Here is an 18,350-nt window from a genome sequence, read left to right as displayed (position 1 = left end):
ATGAGGATGATTGGCATCAGGATCAGACAATGTGTTTACTTCAGTTAAAAGTAAATCTTAGGCAGCATCACATACAAGTACAGTTTTCTTCTGCCCAGAAGAGGAGCATAATATGCACTTCAGGTGCGATGGACTACCAACTTCATGCATTGTTGCTGTTCTTGCTCCCCCTGTGGCTAGCAAAGGACTTAAGCCTTTGTGAACATTACATTACTCTTGTGACCAGGGAACCTGGTTTTCCCTTATTTAAAAAAATAATCACAAATTCTCTGATTAAAACCCCCAAAATTCATGATTAAAATGAAATACTGTTTTTTTTTATATAGATAGATATATAGATATCAATTGAACACAATGTTTTATTGATATATTTACAATTGTAAAACAATTTGGAAGCCTATCAGTGTCTCAGTCACTATAATAAAATAAATTCTAAATACCTATAGATGTTGGTATTTGATTTTGGAATTTTATCATGGAAAATCAGAGTTTTTCCTGCAACCTTTGTTCGCCAGGCTGCAGGTCCAGGCCCTCACTCCCCACTCACAGCCCCCCAGCCCTGCCAGTGCCCCTCAGTCCCTACTCACAGACCCCCAGCTTTATTCATGCCCCTTGCCCCCCATCCAGAGCCCCCTGGGCCTTGCTAGTGTCCCTCACTCCCCTTTGGCCCCCACCCCAGCCCCTGGCTCTGTTGGTGCCCCTCACTCCCTCCCAACAGTCCCCTGGCCCTGCTGGTGACCCTCAACCTGTCCTTCCCCTGGTGTAGCAAAGCAGACCTGGGCTGTGCACGGAAGCTCCATGCCGCTGTGAGCTCCTCACTGCCCTGGTGAGGCTCTCCTGTCCACTCCAGAGCCATGAGTGACACAAATCTACACCACTGCTGCCGGGTGCACATGGGACACGTCACCAGGGCAGTGTGGAGCTCACAGCAGCAAGGAGCTTCCCTGCCCAGCCCCTTTCTGCCCTGCTGCACCAGGTCCCACTCGCTGCACCACAGGGACCTCAGGGGGAGGGCAGCAGGGTGGGAAGCCCAAGCCTGCAGGAGTCAGCCCACACCTGCCCCTGCCACATGTACAGATCTTGGGGGTGTAGGTCCCCCTTGTGTGCCTGGGAGCACACGCAGCAGCAGAGAGCCAGCTTCACTCCCCCTCCTGCCCCCCAGATGAGCTGCCTGTAACCCCATCATGCTACCTGCTGCGGCCCTGAGACCAAGCCCTGTGCACCACCTGGCTGAGCAGCAGCCCCAGCCTCAACCCCGCCATGTCCAGCTCCCTCCCTCCCTGTGGAGGCCTCAGTTCCCTGCCCACAGACTTACCTGCAGGAGCTGCTCTCCAGGCTGCTTGGCACCTGTGTGCGTGCACATGGCGCTTCTTGCCTAACCACCCTCCTGCTCCCCTCAGCCCCGTGCAGACTGGAACTCTGCCAGCCTGCACAGAGCTCTTTGCAAAAAAAGCAAAATCTGTGCATTTTTCCATTAAATTGAAAAGTTCGTGTTTTTCTTGGGTAAAAGGGAAAATCCACAGTTTCTTCTGTTGTTCCGTGGGAAATGGAAAACCTGCATCCCTGCTTGTAACAGTCATGAATCAGCTAATATTTCCATGAGACTTTTTGGGGAGTTCAAAAGGGTTTAGACAGGAGTTTTCTTTCAAGTTGTAGCAAACACAGGTATCTACTACATAAAGAAGTCTGTAGTGTTACTCATTTAGAAGTTTCTGGGAATTTGGCTATTTGTTTGTCCCACACTTTAGTCATGGGTCTCTTTCTAGCCTAGACCTGATATTGGACATTCTAACCCCTATCCATTTTGCAGCAGGGCTTGGTTGCATCCCTTTCCCTTCTGTTGGAGCTGGGCCATGTCCCTTTTCCTTGTGGGGCTAGGTTGGGGGCTTGCCATACCCTCTTCCCCCTCCCTCCACCCCCACAGGGCTGGGCCATGTCCCCTTCCCTCTCTGCAGGGCTGGTTGGGGACCTGGCCACATCCCCATCCCTCTCCATGGAGCTGGGGCAAGCTCCTTTGGGCCGGCCTGCTCCTTGTCCCCTTCCACATGGCCAGATGGTGCCTGCTATGCTTGCCCGCACTAGATTAGGAATACCAGCTGGATCCAGTCCATAAATGGACCAGGCACTGCCACTCCAGCCTACCAGGCAAGAAGGTTGCGCACCACTGGTCTAGGAGATATTGAATAGAGGATAAATTTGTTTGAACATTGGGAAAAAATTCTAAATATGAGAACTATTCATTTGTGCAGCATGTTTGATATTGAAAGTGTTGAAGACATAATTTTGTATAAATTTTAAATGTTTGTATAAATTTTAAATGTCTTCATCTTGAGAGGAGATCTACATTTACAAAATGAATACAGGTCGAAGTGTTCTCTGCCTTTTGTAACTCTATTAAGGTATCTGGGCCCAAGTAGTAATGTAATATAAAATGTTTTATATTACTTTTTCCAGAACAAGTGGGACTTCCTGCAGTGGCTTCTTCAGTGAGTGCCTCAGTAATTAAATCTCCATTAGACCCTTCACATACATCTATTCCACCACCTCCACTTCTGCTTCCAGCAGCAACAACAAGGAGTAACAGCACATCAATGCCTAATAGCATTCCTAGTCTAGAAAACAGACCTCCACAAGCTATTGTTAAACCACAGATTTTGACACACGTCATTGAGGGCTTTGTAATTCAGGAGGGACTAGAGCCATTTCCTGTAAGTATAAAAACTATTAATATATTACTTTAAAAGTAAACAAATCTAGTTATAGTTATGTGCATCTATTATTCAGTTCAGTTCTCTTTAACCTTTGAATAAATGTTCACAGCTTTGAGATTTGATCTTCTTACCCTTTTGTTTGATAGCCCCTTTTTATGTAATAACTACTTGTTTTAATTATATGTATCTTCAGTATATAGTTGAATCCAGATTTCTATTTTGGTTCATTTATATAACAATGACAAGGTACTAGCTTCTAATGGAATCTGAAAGTAAGCAATATATATACAGTATGCAGAATGTATATGTTGGTATTAATGTCTTTTAATCTGATTTTTAATATTGTTTTACTTTTTATCCATCCCCTGGATGAATTATTAAATGTAAATCTCAGAGATGATGCTCTGCATAAAGCATTATTTTAATATTACCAAAACAGTGGGACAGGCTGCCAGTGAAATCACTGATAAAACTTCCATTGACTTCAGGATAATTAAGACTTGGCCTTAGAGCAAACTGTTGCTAACCATGGGAAATTTTACATCTACAAATGAACCCTTCGAAAACAGTTGGCAGCAGTTGTGAAGAATTGTCTTCTACCTTGTTAATCAATATACTATATAATGTTCAACACTTGTAGTATCATAGGAAAGTAGGGATCATAGGAAGGGACCTCACAAGGTCTAGTCTAGTCCCCTGCTCAGGGCAGGAGACCATCCCAGCCAAATGTTTATCTAATCTGCTCTTCAGAATTTCCAAATTTTCATAATTTCCTTTTATTTATTCTGGTGTCTTCCCATGTTAAATCTGTGGTCACTGTAAGACATTTAGGGTAGGAACAACAAAGCTAACCTCTTTAACAATTTCTTTGCCTCCATTTTTCTGAGCCGGGACCGGGGCATCCCCCCAACCAGGATCCTGGAACAGACTCAAGGGAGGTGCAGCCAGGCCCAGGGTCAATGAGGACCTAGTCAGGGAACTTCTGGTGAGACTAGACGTGTTCAAATCAGCAGATCTTGACGATCTCCACCCCAGAGTGTTGAGGGAATTGGCAGAGGTCATTGTAGGACCCCTGGCACAGCTCAGCAAGCACTCATGGTGCTCTGGAGAGGTGCCAGAGGTCTGGAAAAGTGCCAGTGTGGTCCCCATGTTCAAAAAAGAGAGGAAGGAGGACCCAGGAAACTATAGGCCCATTAGTCTTACCTTGGTCCTGGGTAAGCTCTTTGAGCAAATTATCCAGGAGCACATCTGCAAGGGACCAACAGGGGAGATTATGCTTAGGGGCAACAAACATGGGTTCGTTAGGGCAGTTCTGTCAGACCAACCTGGTTGCCTTCTACGACCAAGTCACAAAATCCTTGGATGCAGGTGTCGCAGTAGACGTAGTTTTTCTGGACTTCAGGAAGGCCTTTTGACACTGTCTCTCACCCCATTCTCATTAAAAAAATTAGGTGCCTGTGGTGTCAGTGCCTACACAGTTGGATGGGTTGCAAATTGGTGGAAGGGCCAAACCCAGAGAGTGGTGGTGGATGGGTCATTTTCAACTGGAGAGATGTGGGCAGTGGGGTTCCCCAGGGCTTGGTCCTTGGGCCCACACTGTTCAACATCTTCTGCAACTTGGATGAGGGGGTGAAAAGCACCTTGTTCAAATTCGCAGATGACACTAAGATGTGGGGAGAGGTGGGCACACTAGAAGGGAGGGACAGGCTACAACTAGATTTGGACAGGTTACAGGGGTGGGCGGATGAGAACAGGGTGGGTTTCAATACTGACAATTGCAAGGTACTGCACCTGGTGAGGAAGAACCAGCAGCATACCTACAGGTTGGGGAACTCCCTTCTCGTCAGCACAGAGGCAGAAAAGGATCTTGGAGTCGTCATTGATTCCAAGATGAACATGGGCAACCAATGTGAGGACACGGCCAGGAAGGCCAACCACACCTTGTCATGCATCCACAGATGCATCACGAGCAGGTCCAAGGAGGTGATCCTCCCCCTCTATGTGACACTGGTCAGGCTGCAGTTGGAGTACTGCATCCAGTTCTGGGCGTTGCACTTCAGGAGGGATGTGACCAGCATTGAGAGGGTCCAAAGGAGGGCCACCCGCATGATCGGGGGCAACAGGACAGACCCTACGAGGAGAGGCTACAGGACCTGAACCTGTTCAGCCTCCACAAGAGAAGGCTGAGGGGGAATCTGGTGGCTGTCTGTAAACTGGCCAAGGGGGACCAGCAGGCAATGGGAGAGTCCCTGTTCCCCCCAGCACTACTGGGGGTAAAAAGAAATAACAGTCATAAGTTGACTGAGAGTAGATTCAGACTAGATATCAGGAGACACTACTTCACAGTCAGGGCAGCGAGGATCTGGAACCAGCTTCCAAGGGAAACGGTGCTTGCTCCTACCCTGGGGGTCTTCAAAAGGAGGCCGAGGTCATCTGACCTCAGCATCCTTTCCTGCCCAGGGCAGGGGGTCAGACTTGATGATCTGCTCAGGTCCCTTCCGACCCTACCAACTATGAAACTTTCATTGTGTTCACCTATGACATTATATAAATATAATAACGATTGCAAAAGTAAAGCAGTACTCAAGAATACATGATAAATATGTGCTATTTTATTCTAACTGTTGTTTCATGCTGTTCTGCTTTCATTGCAATAGGTAAGTCGTTCATCTTTGCTGGTTGAACAGCCTGTAGAAAAAAGGCTTTTAATGGAGGGTCAGGTCATGAGTGTTGTGTGTGTTGAGTCAGAGCTACAGAATACAAAACATGCTGACAATTCCTCAGACACAGAGATAGAGGACATGATTACAGAAGGTAAGCATATTGCATTTAATTCACATTCTTCCCTATGTTTGCAGAATTGAGAAAACTGCACTCTACATTTGGATTCTTTCTCTGAGATCCTCTCCACATTATACTTGGTTAGAAATATCTGAAACCATTTTCAAACAGTCAAATGCATACTTTATTTTTGGTTGGTATGAGTGTACATGGTGTTAAGAACTATCTAGAACTACCTTGTGTAATAGTCAATACTGTGTTTTCTTGCATGGCACACTCCCAAATAAGATGTTCACCTTGTTTTTGGAAGGCAGAATGTAGAAAAAATATTTTTCTAGAGTAGTGACTGACTGTGACAGAATAAGTCCTCCTGGAAACAGTGTCAGGAAGTGTTGCATTTGAGGGAGAGTCTGGCTGGGGTAAAAGGAGCTTCCTGCGGTGATGGGAGAGCAACAAGACTGTCCCTTGCAAGGACAGTAGTAAGACTGTGTTACTTCTTTACTGTAAATAGTTCTTTATATAAGTTCCTGTAAATAATAGTGTTGCTTCCAAACCAAAGCTTCATCAAAATACTACAAACTGGATGCAGCAGCTCACTCATGCTCAGCCAGTTCAGTGGCTCTCCAGCTAAATGCTACTGCCTTATCATCTATTGTGAGAAAGTTAACACAAGACTCTGCCCTTGCAACTTGCTGTCCCAGGGAGAAGCTGCAGACATTTAACATGGTGTCTTCCTGTTGTTTTTCTTCCCTACTTCTATTCCAGCAAAGAAAAATCAGCTTTCCCACTTAAGACACGCATCACAATTTATGGGGGGAACATATGCATGTGCTATGTGAGAAAATACAGCAGTATTTTCTTGGGTTAGCTAGCACAGTGCTCCCCTCTCCTTCTCCCCCCCCCCCCCCAAAAAAAAAAAAGTGGGGTCAAGCAATAAATCCATAAGATGGTTATAATAGTTTTTAGAATCTTGGTTGTTACACTTTTTAAATATAGATCTATTATTAATATTCTTCAAGCTGTGTAGGTAAAATCATAAATGGTAGAGATGGAAAGATTTAGATCTTTAAGTCAATAGCCCTGCAAATCCCAATTTATTTTCTAAAGCACATTTTTAAGTATGCCATCAAAATCCCCAGTTTCTGCAACCTTTCTTGGGAATCTCTTCACAGATTACAGTCAGGAAACCTTTTTAATGATCAGCCTGTATTTTTCTTAATCACTTCCTGTAACTATTGGTTTATGCCTCCTTGCATTACAATTACTTTCTCTCCTTCAGATACCTGTATTTTTATCCCTTCATCTATGCAGAATGAGTAAAGTTATACCATACATGCCACCTTTTCTACTCTTTCTTTATAATGGCTGTAGCAGCTGGAATTGTTCATTTCTCTTGTTCTCCCACTGGTGAAAGTGACGTAATGTGATGGGGAAACCATGTTTATTTATATTGTGTCTCAACAGATGGACCAGCTCAGAATCAATCTATTTAATTATTAACTTCTGGCACATTTTCACTATAATGATTTATTTCCATTATGCTTATGGAAAAAGAATTTCAGGTGCTGAAGAAGAGGAAATGGGTTGTTTCCGAACAATTCTGAAGTCAGGGATATTTGTTGATATTTCTGTAGTAAAAATTGAGTAATTGGTGTGGATTTTTATTGAAAGCTAAGATTCAGTTCACAGTTTAGATGATATTGGGACTCTGTACTGTGTTGTCAGATTAGGGATAATTTTTCATCTGAATAGAAGATTTTGAGAGGCAGGTTAGAACAGGCACACATTACTGAATCATAAGTTAGCTTGAAAACATAAGCAAATGGAGATGTAATAGTCTTCTGTGTGATAATGGGGACTCTTTGCAGGGAATGTAGAACACATGAGATTGTGATGGATTGTCTTAGGTATCCAGGTTGTCGCCGTATTGATCTAGAGGCAAAAAGAATCAGAACTCGAAGTGATATATTTTATTAGACCAACTAGTTTCCTGCAAAATCTTAACATTTTACTTGGCAACCTTACCATTCTTTTAAATATTCTTTTTAAATTAAACTTCCCACATAAAGAAGAAAAAGAAATTTCACCATGTTTCATTAGCTAGTCATCAATAAAATAGCATATACCACCTAAAATGTGCAACCAGTAAGACAGAGGCTGTACCTCATTTCATGTAATCTTTCAATATCCTAAGGAAAGTAAGACTCTTCAGAGTCCTGGCTTTTCCCCCTGAGAGAGCATTTTAACTCCCTGGGACTGCATATAACCTTCCAATAGTAAGTAATGTAAAGGTAAAAATAACAATTGATTAGCTTGTCATTGTCTTCATAACTGTAAATGATAGGGCAGTGTGAAGCTTTGGGTGGTAATTCAATTCGGAGGAGATTCGGTCCAATTTGGTGGCCAAATCTCCAAATCCAAATCGAATCAGGAGACCAATAAAAAGGTCCAAATTGATCCAAAGCTCTCTGAAACTTCGGAAAAGATTCAGAGAACTTCCATGATTCAGGCAGTCCGCACCCACTGCAGTAGAGAGCTGGAGCCAGACTCTGAGCTGGTAGATAGGGACAGAGGAGAGGGGGCTGGAGGGGCGGGGAGCAGACCTTGGGGGGGACCCCTGCCAGGCCTCATCCCCTGCCTGCTCCCCCAGCCCCCCTGACTCCCACCCGCCCTAGCTCCTGGTGCTTTTGACAAAACCCCTATTCACTAGGTGCTGCTGGGCGGGGGGGATGATTCCCACTGCCCCACACTGCATGAGGGACTCTGCCACAAGCCCCCCTGCTTCCGCAGCCCCGCTGTGGCTGCCCCACCTGCCCTAGCTCCAGCCTGTCAAGAAAAAAAAAGAAAAAACCCCTGACTTACCAGTTCCTACAGTGGCCTGGGAGGGCTTGTGCAGAACCCCCCACATGGCAGGGGGCAGTGGGGATTGCCCCCTGCCAGCAGGAACTGGTGCGTCGGGGGGGGTTCTCTCTCTCTCTCTCTCTTTTTTTTTTTTTTTAAGGGCCTGAGCTGAGGCAGGTGGGGCAGCTATGGGAGAGCAGGGGGGTTGAGGGCTTGTGCAGCACAGGTCAGTGGGGATCACTCCCCCACCTTGCAGCATCCGGTGAGTCAGGGATTTTTTTTCAAAGTTCTGATGGGCAGGACAGCCATTGCAGGGCTGGGAGAGCATCCAGAGGATGGGCCTGGCCTGGGTGAGTCAAAGATACAGTCAAATCGATTCGGGACAGTAATTCAAATCACTGTCCTCCAAATCAGCCAAATCCGAAGCAAATACTAGCCACTTACACAGGCCTAGTAAATGATACCGATGTCTCTCAATGGGAGGTGTTGTATTACTGATTCTTCTACCAGGAAGTATTGTCTGATGACCAGGGATCCTGATTTTTCTCTGTTTAAAAACCCAAAATTCTCTGATTAAAAGCCCTAAAACTGGTATTCCCCACAATTAAAATTAAACTCCTCTCCTGTCTTTGAGGGGAGAAAGAGAGGGCTGGAAGGGACCTTGGAAGATCATCAACCTTGGAAGATCATCAAGTCCAGCTCCCTGCCCCAGGGGCAGAAAGTCAGCTAGAGTCAAAGGATCCCAGCAAGATGAGCATCCAGACGTTTCTTAAAAGAGTCCAGAGTAGGTGGCTGTACCACCTCTGGAGGGAGTCTGTTCCAGGCCTTGGGGACTCAGACAGTAAAGAAGTTTTCTCCTTACGTCCATCCTAAAACGGTCTTGGAGGAGTTTGTAACCGTTGGACCTTGTCAACCCTTGGGGTGCTCTGGTGAACAGGCATTCCCCCAGATCCTGATGCACACCCCTTATATACTTATAGGCTGCCACCAGGTCACCCCTGAGCCTGCACTTTTCCAGGCTGAAGCGTCCCATGGCTCTCAGCCTCTCTTCATAAGACCTGTTCTCTTGTCCTCTGATCATGTGTGCAGCTCTCCTCTGGACTCTCCCAAGCTTCTCCACATCCTTCTTGAATTGTGGAGCCCAGAACTGGATGCAGTACTCCAGCTGCAGCCTCACCAAGGCTGAGTACAGGAGGAGGATGACATCCTGAGATTTGCTTGAGAAGCATCTATACAAGCCAGAGTCTGGTTTGCTTATCCGCTGCGACATCACATCGGTGGTTCATGTTCATCTTGTGGTCAATCATAACCCCCAACTCCCTTTTGGCCGCACTGCTAGGGACATTGCACAGCTGAGCCTATAAGCATGATACAGGGGTTTTTTCCCACGAGGTGGAGTACCTTGCATTTTTCCATATTGAATGTCGTCAGGTTTTTATCCACCCACTTTCTAAGCCTATCAGGGTCAGCCTGGATCACCAACCTATCCTCAGGTGTGGATGCTCTACCCCAAAGTTTGGTGTCATTGGTGAACTTGGCCAGTCTGCATCTGACACTGGTGTCCACATTGTTAATAAAGATGTTAAAGAGTACAGGTCCAAGGATGGAGCCTTGGGGGATATCACTGGTTATGGAGAGCCATTGATTCATACTACCACACTCTGGCTCCAATCTCAGAGCCAGTTCCCCAGCCCATTGGACTGTGATGTAGCAGTTGGCCAATTTTTCCATGAGACCATGGGACACCATATCAAAGGCTTTTTTAAAGTCCAGATATATGATGTAAATCTCTTCTCCCTTGTCCAGGTGATATGTTACCTGGTCATAGAAGGAAATGAGATTGGTTAGGCAAGACCTACCCACAACAAACCCATGCTGGCTGTCCCTCGGGATGTTGCCATCAGTCAGCTTGTCAAGAATGGTCTCTTTGTTGATTTTTTTTCCAAAATCTTTCCAGGGATTGAGGTCAAGATGACCTGTAGTTCCCCAGATCTACTTTCTTCCTTTCTTGAAGATAGGCACCACATTGGCCTTCTTCCAATTTTGGGTACTTCACCTGACCGCCACGAGTTCTTGAATATCCTTGCCAGTTGCTGGGCTATGATGCCAGCAACTCTCCTAAGTACTCTGTGGTGGAATCTGTTAGGACCAGCTGACTTGAAGGTGTCCAGCCTCTCAAGGTGTTCCTCTACAAGGTCTGTATCAATGTTGGGTATAAATTCACCCTTACCCTGGCCATCCAGCGTCATGTGGGCTGGTGAAAAACCGACGCAAAGTACCCGTTAAGCAGGTTTGCTTTTTCCTGGGTGTTGGTTGTCAATTGTCCCATTTGGTTTAGCAGGGGTCCAATATTAATTACCCTTGCTTTTCTTCCAACTCCCACACATCTGAAAAAGGACTTTTTTTATTGACCTTGATATGTATAGCCAGTTGGAGCTTGGTTACAGACTTGGCTTTTCCTTCTTAGTGGTGATTTCTGTCTTCCATCCTGTATAAGCCTCTCTTTTTAGATGTAGGAGGTCCACAAGTTCCTTGCTGAGCTAAGGGAGTTGCTGTGCCCTTTTGCAGCCTTTCCTCTGAGATGGGATGGACGTTCCTTGTGCTTTCAGGATCACTCCCTTAAGAAGCAACCACTCATGTTGGACTCCCCTCCCTGTCGATTCATGGCCCCTTAGGGCCTCGACAGCAAGCCGCCTGAGCTTATCAAAGTCAGCTTTCCCAAAGTCGAGGACTTCTGCATTGCTGACTGACTTGCCAGCTTTGTGATGGATAATAAAAATAAATAGCTTGTGGTCACTCTCTCCCATCTTTCCTTCGATTCTTAGGTTGCTGACTAAATCATACCCTTTGGCCAGTGGGATGTCCAGTAGCGCTTTACCTCCAGGTCCAGTAGCACTTTACCAACCAGAGGGTTGGTCCACAGACTTCCTGAGTCATCCACACATGTGAGGAAGCTTTGTGACCGTTCAGATCTGGCCGAGTGCTTTTCCCATGAGGTGTCCAGGTAGTTGAAGTCTCCCATGACAACCATGTACCGAGAGCATGCAGCCTCAGCAATTTTAAAGCAATTTGGAAACCTACCAGTGCCTTAAACATTATAACAAAATAAATTCTAAATACCTGTATATTTTGGTGTTTGATTTTGTTTTCTTATTATAGAACATCAGAGCTCCCCTTGCTCCCTTCACTCAGCAGGACACAGACCCAGCTGTGGCTGTCCCGCTGGCTACTTTATGGCGCTGAGCAGCCCTGATTAGGCCAAAGCCCTTCACTTTGAAGCCACCACCTCCCACCCTGTCCCTGGTGCTCTTCACTTCTGACCTGCAGCCCCTCAGGCCCCAGTTCCTCTGTGTCTGAGGCAGGGGGGTTGTGGGGCAGAGGGGGTGCCTGACCATAGGCAATGCCATAGGCAATGTGTCAGGGGTTATGAGAAGGCATATGCCCCACCAGATTTGTGTGCCCACAGTGGGCATGGGGCTGCAGGCTGGCCATACCAGCACAGGCAGGAGCTGCCTCTGTGGTCCAGTGGGCAGGACCCAGCATGGGAGGGAGGAGCAAGGTGATGAGACTCATTGCCACCACCACCACTGGGACCCTTGCATCACCAGCAGCGCAAGGATTAACAGACTGGGTGGGGGCTGTGCTGCCCTCACCTCCTGCTGCCAGCCACTCGTATGCCAGGCCATGGCTCCACTCCACTACCATGTCCCAGCTACTTTCACTACCCTCCACCCCACCTTCCCTCCAAGGTAGAGCTGCAGCCTGAGAGGGAGCAGCCTCGGCGGCAACCAGGCCATGGTAGTGGGGCAGAGCTGCAGCCTGGTGCATGAGTGGCTAGTGGTGGGAGGAGGTGGGGGCAGAATTGCTCCCCTCTCCCCTCCTCCATTTGTTACTCATGTTGCTGGTGATATGGCTGGCGTGGGGGTCCTGGTGCTGGTGGCAGCAGCGGAGAGTCTTGCCACCCTGTTCTGCCCTCCTGTGCCAGGTCCTGCCCCCTGGGCTGCAGAGGCAGCTCCTCCTGTCCATGCTGGTCCAGCCAGGCTACAGCCCCATGTCTGCTGTGGGCATAGAAATCTGGGGGTGCATATGTGACCCCCCATGCTCCTCCCACACACAACCTATGCTTCCCTGCCCCCTGACATGTCGCCTATGCCCCTCTGCTCGCCTACGCCTCACCTATGCTCCACCCCATAGACTTGCATATGTGGAGCTGCTCTTCACCACACTGCATGGCTGCATGTATGCATATGCATGTGCATGTGGTACCCCCTACGCTGGATTGGCCTCTTCCTGTTCCCCCCCAGCACTAAGCAGCCCCTTGCAGGCTGGAACTCTGCCACCCTGCAAGGGAAACCTGCAGTTTCTATGTTTTTTCCTTTAAAGGAGAAAATGCATCTTTTTCTGCAGCGAATGGAAAACCCAGATCCCTGGTTGATGATATGGAAAGCCTCAGAGGCAGGAGGCTTTCAAAGTTGTTGTATGTGGTAAGTTCTATCATTTGTTTGACATTATTTTGATAAATTTAATAGTGGCATAAGGTTCACTTAATACTTTTCAACTCATGCAGACAGAGACAGAACTTGCCTTACCACAACTTGGGAAAGGTTCGACTTCGTGCATGTCTGGAAATGTACACCTTGTGGTTTATATTAAACTATGAGATGAACAAAATAGCAGCTTTCCAAATCAGGGATTCTCAACCTGTAGCCTTCAGGCCAAATGTAGCCCACAGCCGTTGCATCTGGCCCACAGGACTCCCCACAGGTCATAAAATTTGGTGTTGAAGGAGCAGTGGCTATTAATATGGCCAACTTCCCCTCTGCCAAATCCTCAACTTCCATGTGGTAGGCTGGCCCAGGCTGCAGCCCCTTCCTTTATTGAGATCCCTTTTGGATCGGGTCCTGGCGACATGCCTTTCCCTCCCATTGGGGCTGAGCCATGCCCTCTTCCCCCTACTCACATCCCCTTCCCTCCCTGGGTTGGGACCTGGCCCACATCCCCTTCCCTCTCTGGGCCAGGTCAAGCTCCTTTCCCCTGTGGAGCTGCATAGGGGCTGGTCTGTTCCCTGCTCCCTGCTCCCTTCCACATGGCCAGATGGTGCCCACTGCACCCACCCAGCTGCCAGATTGGGAATACCAGCTGGGTCTGCTCATGATCGGACTTGGTGATACCAGTCTGGCCCGGTGGGTAAGAAGGTTGAACATGACTGTTCTAAATAATTGCTAATAACTAATACTGTATTTCAGCCAGAATATTGTAAGAGATATAAGGGACTTCTGCTCTCTGCTGGTGTACCCTTTTAGTGCTTGCAATTATGATGGAAGAGTTAGTAATTGGCACTTACATTGATAGAATAGATATTGAGTTAGTTTTATTTTTCACAGATTTCTCATGGGTCTTTTCTGTGCTAACAATAAACATCGTTTCTCAGCAGATGCAAAGTTTGTTTTTGTTATTTAGACATTTGCATTGATGTTTGTAGCTGTCACTTTTGACAGCTGAGGGTTGTTTCATGTATGTGATCTGCAGTTACTCATTAGGTAAACCAGGAAAGATTATCCAGCCTTGAGACACTTGCAAGAAAAATCACAGATCCTATTAACAAAATATTTTTCCCATCATAAGCTAAATTACATGTTCAGGGAAGAAACACTTCATGTGCAGTGCAGCAGGTTTTCTGACATCTACTTTTCTTGCACTCTTCTTGAGTTCTCCCTTTCTTTCCAGTTAGCATGATCTACATTGTGCTTCTAAATTTTTTTCTACCCTAGGAAGATATACTTATCAAATAAATCTGTCTCCCTGCTTCAGTGGCAGAGATGATTAGATGGTACATTTTCCAATTCTAAGCGATTGCCATAAGGCTCCCCCCCCCCCATTGTTACTACAGTTTTGATATCGGCTTCCAAAGCTGGAGACTTCATAGTGGTAAGATTTTCAGTTTTAGATTAGGAAGTGATTTATTTAGCCTTAGGAGTATAATTGGATCCTGGTACCTCCATGGTTGTGGGAAATTTTTTCCAGATAATCTTTTCAATGTTATTGATTTATTTATGTTTTGCTCCTTTATTGCTTTCATCTCTACAGTTCTATTGAGAAAGTAGATAAGTGAGCATTTGGCAAGCTGCATGATAAGTTAATATTTCAAAATATTGAAAGTTCAAAGTCCTGTTCTTTGAGCTAAACTGCTGTACCAGAATCTTTTGTTAGTTGGGAGTGCCGAATTCCACAGAGTGCAACCAAAAAGCTAGAACCCAAGTGGGAATTTTACATAGTGTAATGAAGAGGAATAAATAGAGAGATATAAGGTATACTTGTACCCAGTGAATCCTCAAAATTGAGGGAAAATAGACAAATACTGCAATAATGTGTGTGTGCTTATTTGAATTAAAAACAATTTGTTCTGTCTGTGTTTTCACCTGTGGGATAAGCATTGTCTCATCTCCAGTTGTGTTTTTTCATAGATTGTGGATCAGGATTGGTTGGTGGAGGCCAACAGCTGAGAGTAGTTTTAAAAGCTCTGCCTACAAAGCAAACGTGGTTCATGTAAAACACTGTTGTGCAGATATTCAGAATATGACTGCATGCTCGTTAGGCGTATCTCACTCTTGATGGATTCTGCTCAGTTCCACGCGCTGTTTTCTTTTGGTGATTCTTATATTTCCTGCAAGGTTTCTTGAGTTTTTCTCTCTTCAAGTGGCTCAGGGGCTGTGTTTGTTTCCTCCTTGATTGAAAGTGTAAAAAAAGTATCACTCAAACCCATTTAGCGGAAGTACCAATATGTGCTGTTCAGATCTTCATAATACAAACATGGCACTCTTTTTCCTACGTGTGGAAAAGCATTGCATTAACTTACATGCCAGTGGAAATATTTTAAATGCTGACATCAGTAACGTTCATTGAAATAAATGGGCAGGCTGAAGTCTTCTTTCAGAGCTATTGTTTCAGGTTTTGCAGATCCAGGCATCTGTTCCTGCATCACTTAATCTGTTAAATGGGAAAGCTTCATGTTAATGGGATCTAACCAGAGAAGTTAGTCTGGGTGTTACTATTCCCATGGATCCATTTGTTCACAATCCTATGAGTATGTCAGTTCCAGGGCTGCTTCTGGAACATCAGATAGATCCAAAAAATACACTTTCCCCATTGTATCTGCTTGGAAAATAATGGAATTTGGTACTGTCATTTGTGCTTTTGTCACTATCAGTTGTGCTTTTGTAGGACCAGAAATTATTATACTATGGGCAGCCTAAGCTGCACTTTTGGGACCACTTATAAGTTCAAACTTGTATAAGTAAAACTGCTCTATCATTGAGTATTGTGCCACATAAGAATCATCATAACATACCGGTTCTCAGTAATTGCACTGGTTTTCAGGTAAAGTTAAAGGTTATTTATTTACTGGTTACCTGAAGGACTGCCTTTCTGGATGGGTCATTCTTCTGTAGTTTCAATCAGTGGAAATTCCAAGACTGGATGTCCTTCAATATAAATGAGGGAGCTACTGCTCCATGGTACACATTCTCATTCTGGAATTTTGCTTCCCCTCTACTTCCAACAAATCTTGCACTTACAGCCTATATTCAAGTATAATTTTTATTGTAACCATTTAGGTGATCTAGGTTTCTTAAGGGACTAGAAACTGAAAGGTAATTTGGAGGATTCATCTGATGTGGTTGGGTGCAGTGCCATTAGATTTCTGTGTTATAGGGATTAAACAGTGTTGTACTAAATATATTTAATATTTTGATCGACTCTAAACACAATTTTTATAATTAATACCATCCACTGTCATGCAGTTACTTTGCATCATAGGCTGTGATGGTAAATAGGGAAATTAATAATGTAATAGTAAGCAAAATTTATTTTGAGACTGGGACACCCCTTAATGCAACAGAGGACAGGATTCCCCAAGCCAGGTGCCAGCACTAAAGCAATCGAATGAGCATGACAGAGGTTTGACTACATTGTTCATAGGTTATAATCATGACTTACTTGCACATGACCACAGTTTTATGTGAACTAACGAGAAACTAAATCTAGTGATGTTTCCAGGAATCATGCTGGGGCTGGGCAGCTTCGCTCGAAAAGCAAAAGCATTTTTAAAATACGGTAATTTCGTGAGCTTCTTAAAACTGAAATGTCTACCTTTTCTATAAACTAGATCCAATGCTTCAGTGGCTTCCCCAAACCCTCAGATAATAAGACTTCTATTTTCTTCTGTTCAGGAAAGAGAAACAGTGCTTTGCAATGATCTGATGTACTGCAGCTAAGCCACAAACCTTGCATTTTGAATATGGAATGACAGATACTCTCAGTGAATTGTTTAACAGGCTCCGTTCCTAGAATTAAAATATGAAAAAGGTGTTGATTAGCTGTGAAGACACTGTCTGCTTGTACATATACTGTAAATTAAAAAAAAAGCACATATTTTAAAATAAAAGAATTCATTAACCTCAAAAGTGTGTATGTAAAATTAAAATTTGTAATCCACTGATTTGGCTTCAGTTCTCTGCTTAGCTTCTTTGCGGCATTCAAATCAATTGTTTGTTTTATGAAGTCTCTCTACTTGCCTAATTAAGAGCTAAGAAATTACATGGCATTATGTTTATATTGTTTAAACTGACCTTGTTTATGCTGCTCTTTTCTTTAGAGGGACTAGATGAAATCGAGAATGAACTCCTGAAGTGTGAGGCATGTGGAAAAATGGGATATGCTAGTAAATTCCTACGGTCAAAGCGATTCTGCTCCCTGTCCTGTGCCAAAAGGTATTCTGCATTATTAACGATATTTATAATCATGATGTGGATGAATAAGCATGATTGTATACCAACAGTATGTCTGGGAATGAAAAATAAATAATGTAAAATAACCAGGTTGATGCTCTAGATCTTCCAAAATGTATGACAGCTGCAGCACAGTTCAGAATAATTCAGAAAAAAAGAAAATGGTGAAAATTGGAACAATGTGGTCTGTTACTTGATTAAATAATCTCCTAAAGCGATCTGATTGTAGCCCTGAGGACAGTGTGGCCTTGTGAATAGAGCACTGACTTGAGATGGAGTAAACCTGAGTTTTAGTCCAGTCTTGTTTTTGGTCTGCTGCTAGCACTGGAATTGCAGTACTCTAAGTATTGCAGTACTGGCTGGAAGGTAGACTTTCCTATCTCTGATTTCTATGATTGTATTACTTAGGTTCTGAGAGATTATTAAGAACATATAATGTGGCTCGTGAGTCTCCCTGTCCGCTATTGTTGATGAGGGAAAAGAAATTTCTTAGCAAATAGTTCCCTTTATGATATTGCTTCCTCAAAGTTAGGAGCTTCTCGCTTTGTCTTGGAAGCTGTGGAATTAGTCACATTAATAAAAAGATAATATTAGTGGACTTGCAGATTCCTGAACATCTTGGAAATAAAGTTGCATTTATTTTCTAATCATCCCTCAGTTTGTTTTTGTCAGCAGGGGTTGCATTTCAGCCACCTCTCGTGTCAGCTTAGGTCTTCTGTTCCTATAGTGTCTTGACAAGTGGCGTTCATACTGATTCTTCAACTTGTATGTACTTTTATATCTCAAACCAGAGCAATCGAAGTGATAGGCTCAAAGCTCATTTACTGGAGGAATCTTTGTCAGCTTTTTTGGTTCTAGATAATTTCAGAAGATACCTCTTGATGAGGAAAACCAAAATGTTCTGCTCGTCACTGACTGGGACAGAAGTGGCCATTCTTCTTCGTTGATACAGATTATAAAATGCTTCCCCATTTGAACAGTTGGCTCATAAGTATTGCCTAAGTAGGTGGGATTCACAGCAGGAAAAACAGCAAATTCCTTGTTCAACTCTTTTGGGTAAAGAGTACATGTAGAAAAGTTTAGCTCAGATACTAAAATTTATAGGGAAGTGGTTTCCAAAGTAATGGTAATGACTGCAAGTGGGATTGCAAGCCCTACAGGCACTTTAATTCTTTTTTCCATTTGAAAATTTGAAACCTTTTATTTAGCTCATCTGATAGGTAACTGCTTT

At 44.5% G+C, this 18,350-nt stretch overlaps 1 protein-coding gene across 8 annotated transcripts in view; it reads left to right on the top strand.

The window, feature by feature from the left end:
• The window catches only part of PHC3 (polyhomeotic homolog 3), a 124,403-nt gene that overhangs the window by 87,124 nt on the left and 18,929 nt on the right, over positions 1-18,350 (top strand). For all 8 annotated transcript variants that reach the window (XM_090051290.1, XM_090051295.1, XM_090051292.1 and 5 more), the window contains 3 exons: positions 2,455-2,708; positions 5,369-5,525; positions 16,987-17,101. In XM_090051290.1, coding sequence (XP_089907416.1) covers positions 2,455-2,708; positions 5,369-5,525; positions 16,987-17,101 — 526 coding nt within the window. The remainder of the gene's footprint in view (positions 1-2,454; positions 2,709-5,368; positions 5,526-16,986; positions 17,102-18,350) is intronic.

This window comes from Crocodylus siamensis, chromosome 6 (assembly GCF_052110815.1).
Source record: "Crocodylus siamensis isolate JL-2025a chromosome 6, ASM5211081v1, whole genome shotgun sequence".
Classification (NCBI taxonomy): domain Eukaryota; kingdom Metazoa; phylum Chordata; order Crocodylia; family Crocodylidae; genus Crocodylus; species Crocodylus siamensis.
Note: the sequence above shows the minus strand (reverse complement) of the source record. Positions and strands in the feature narration are given on the sequence as shown.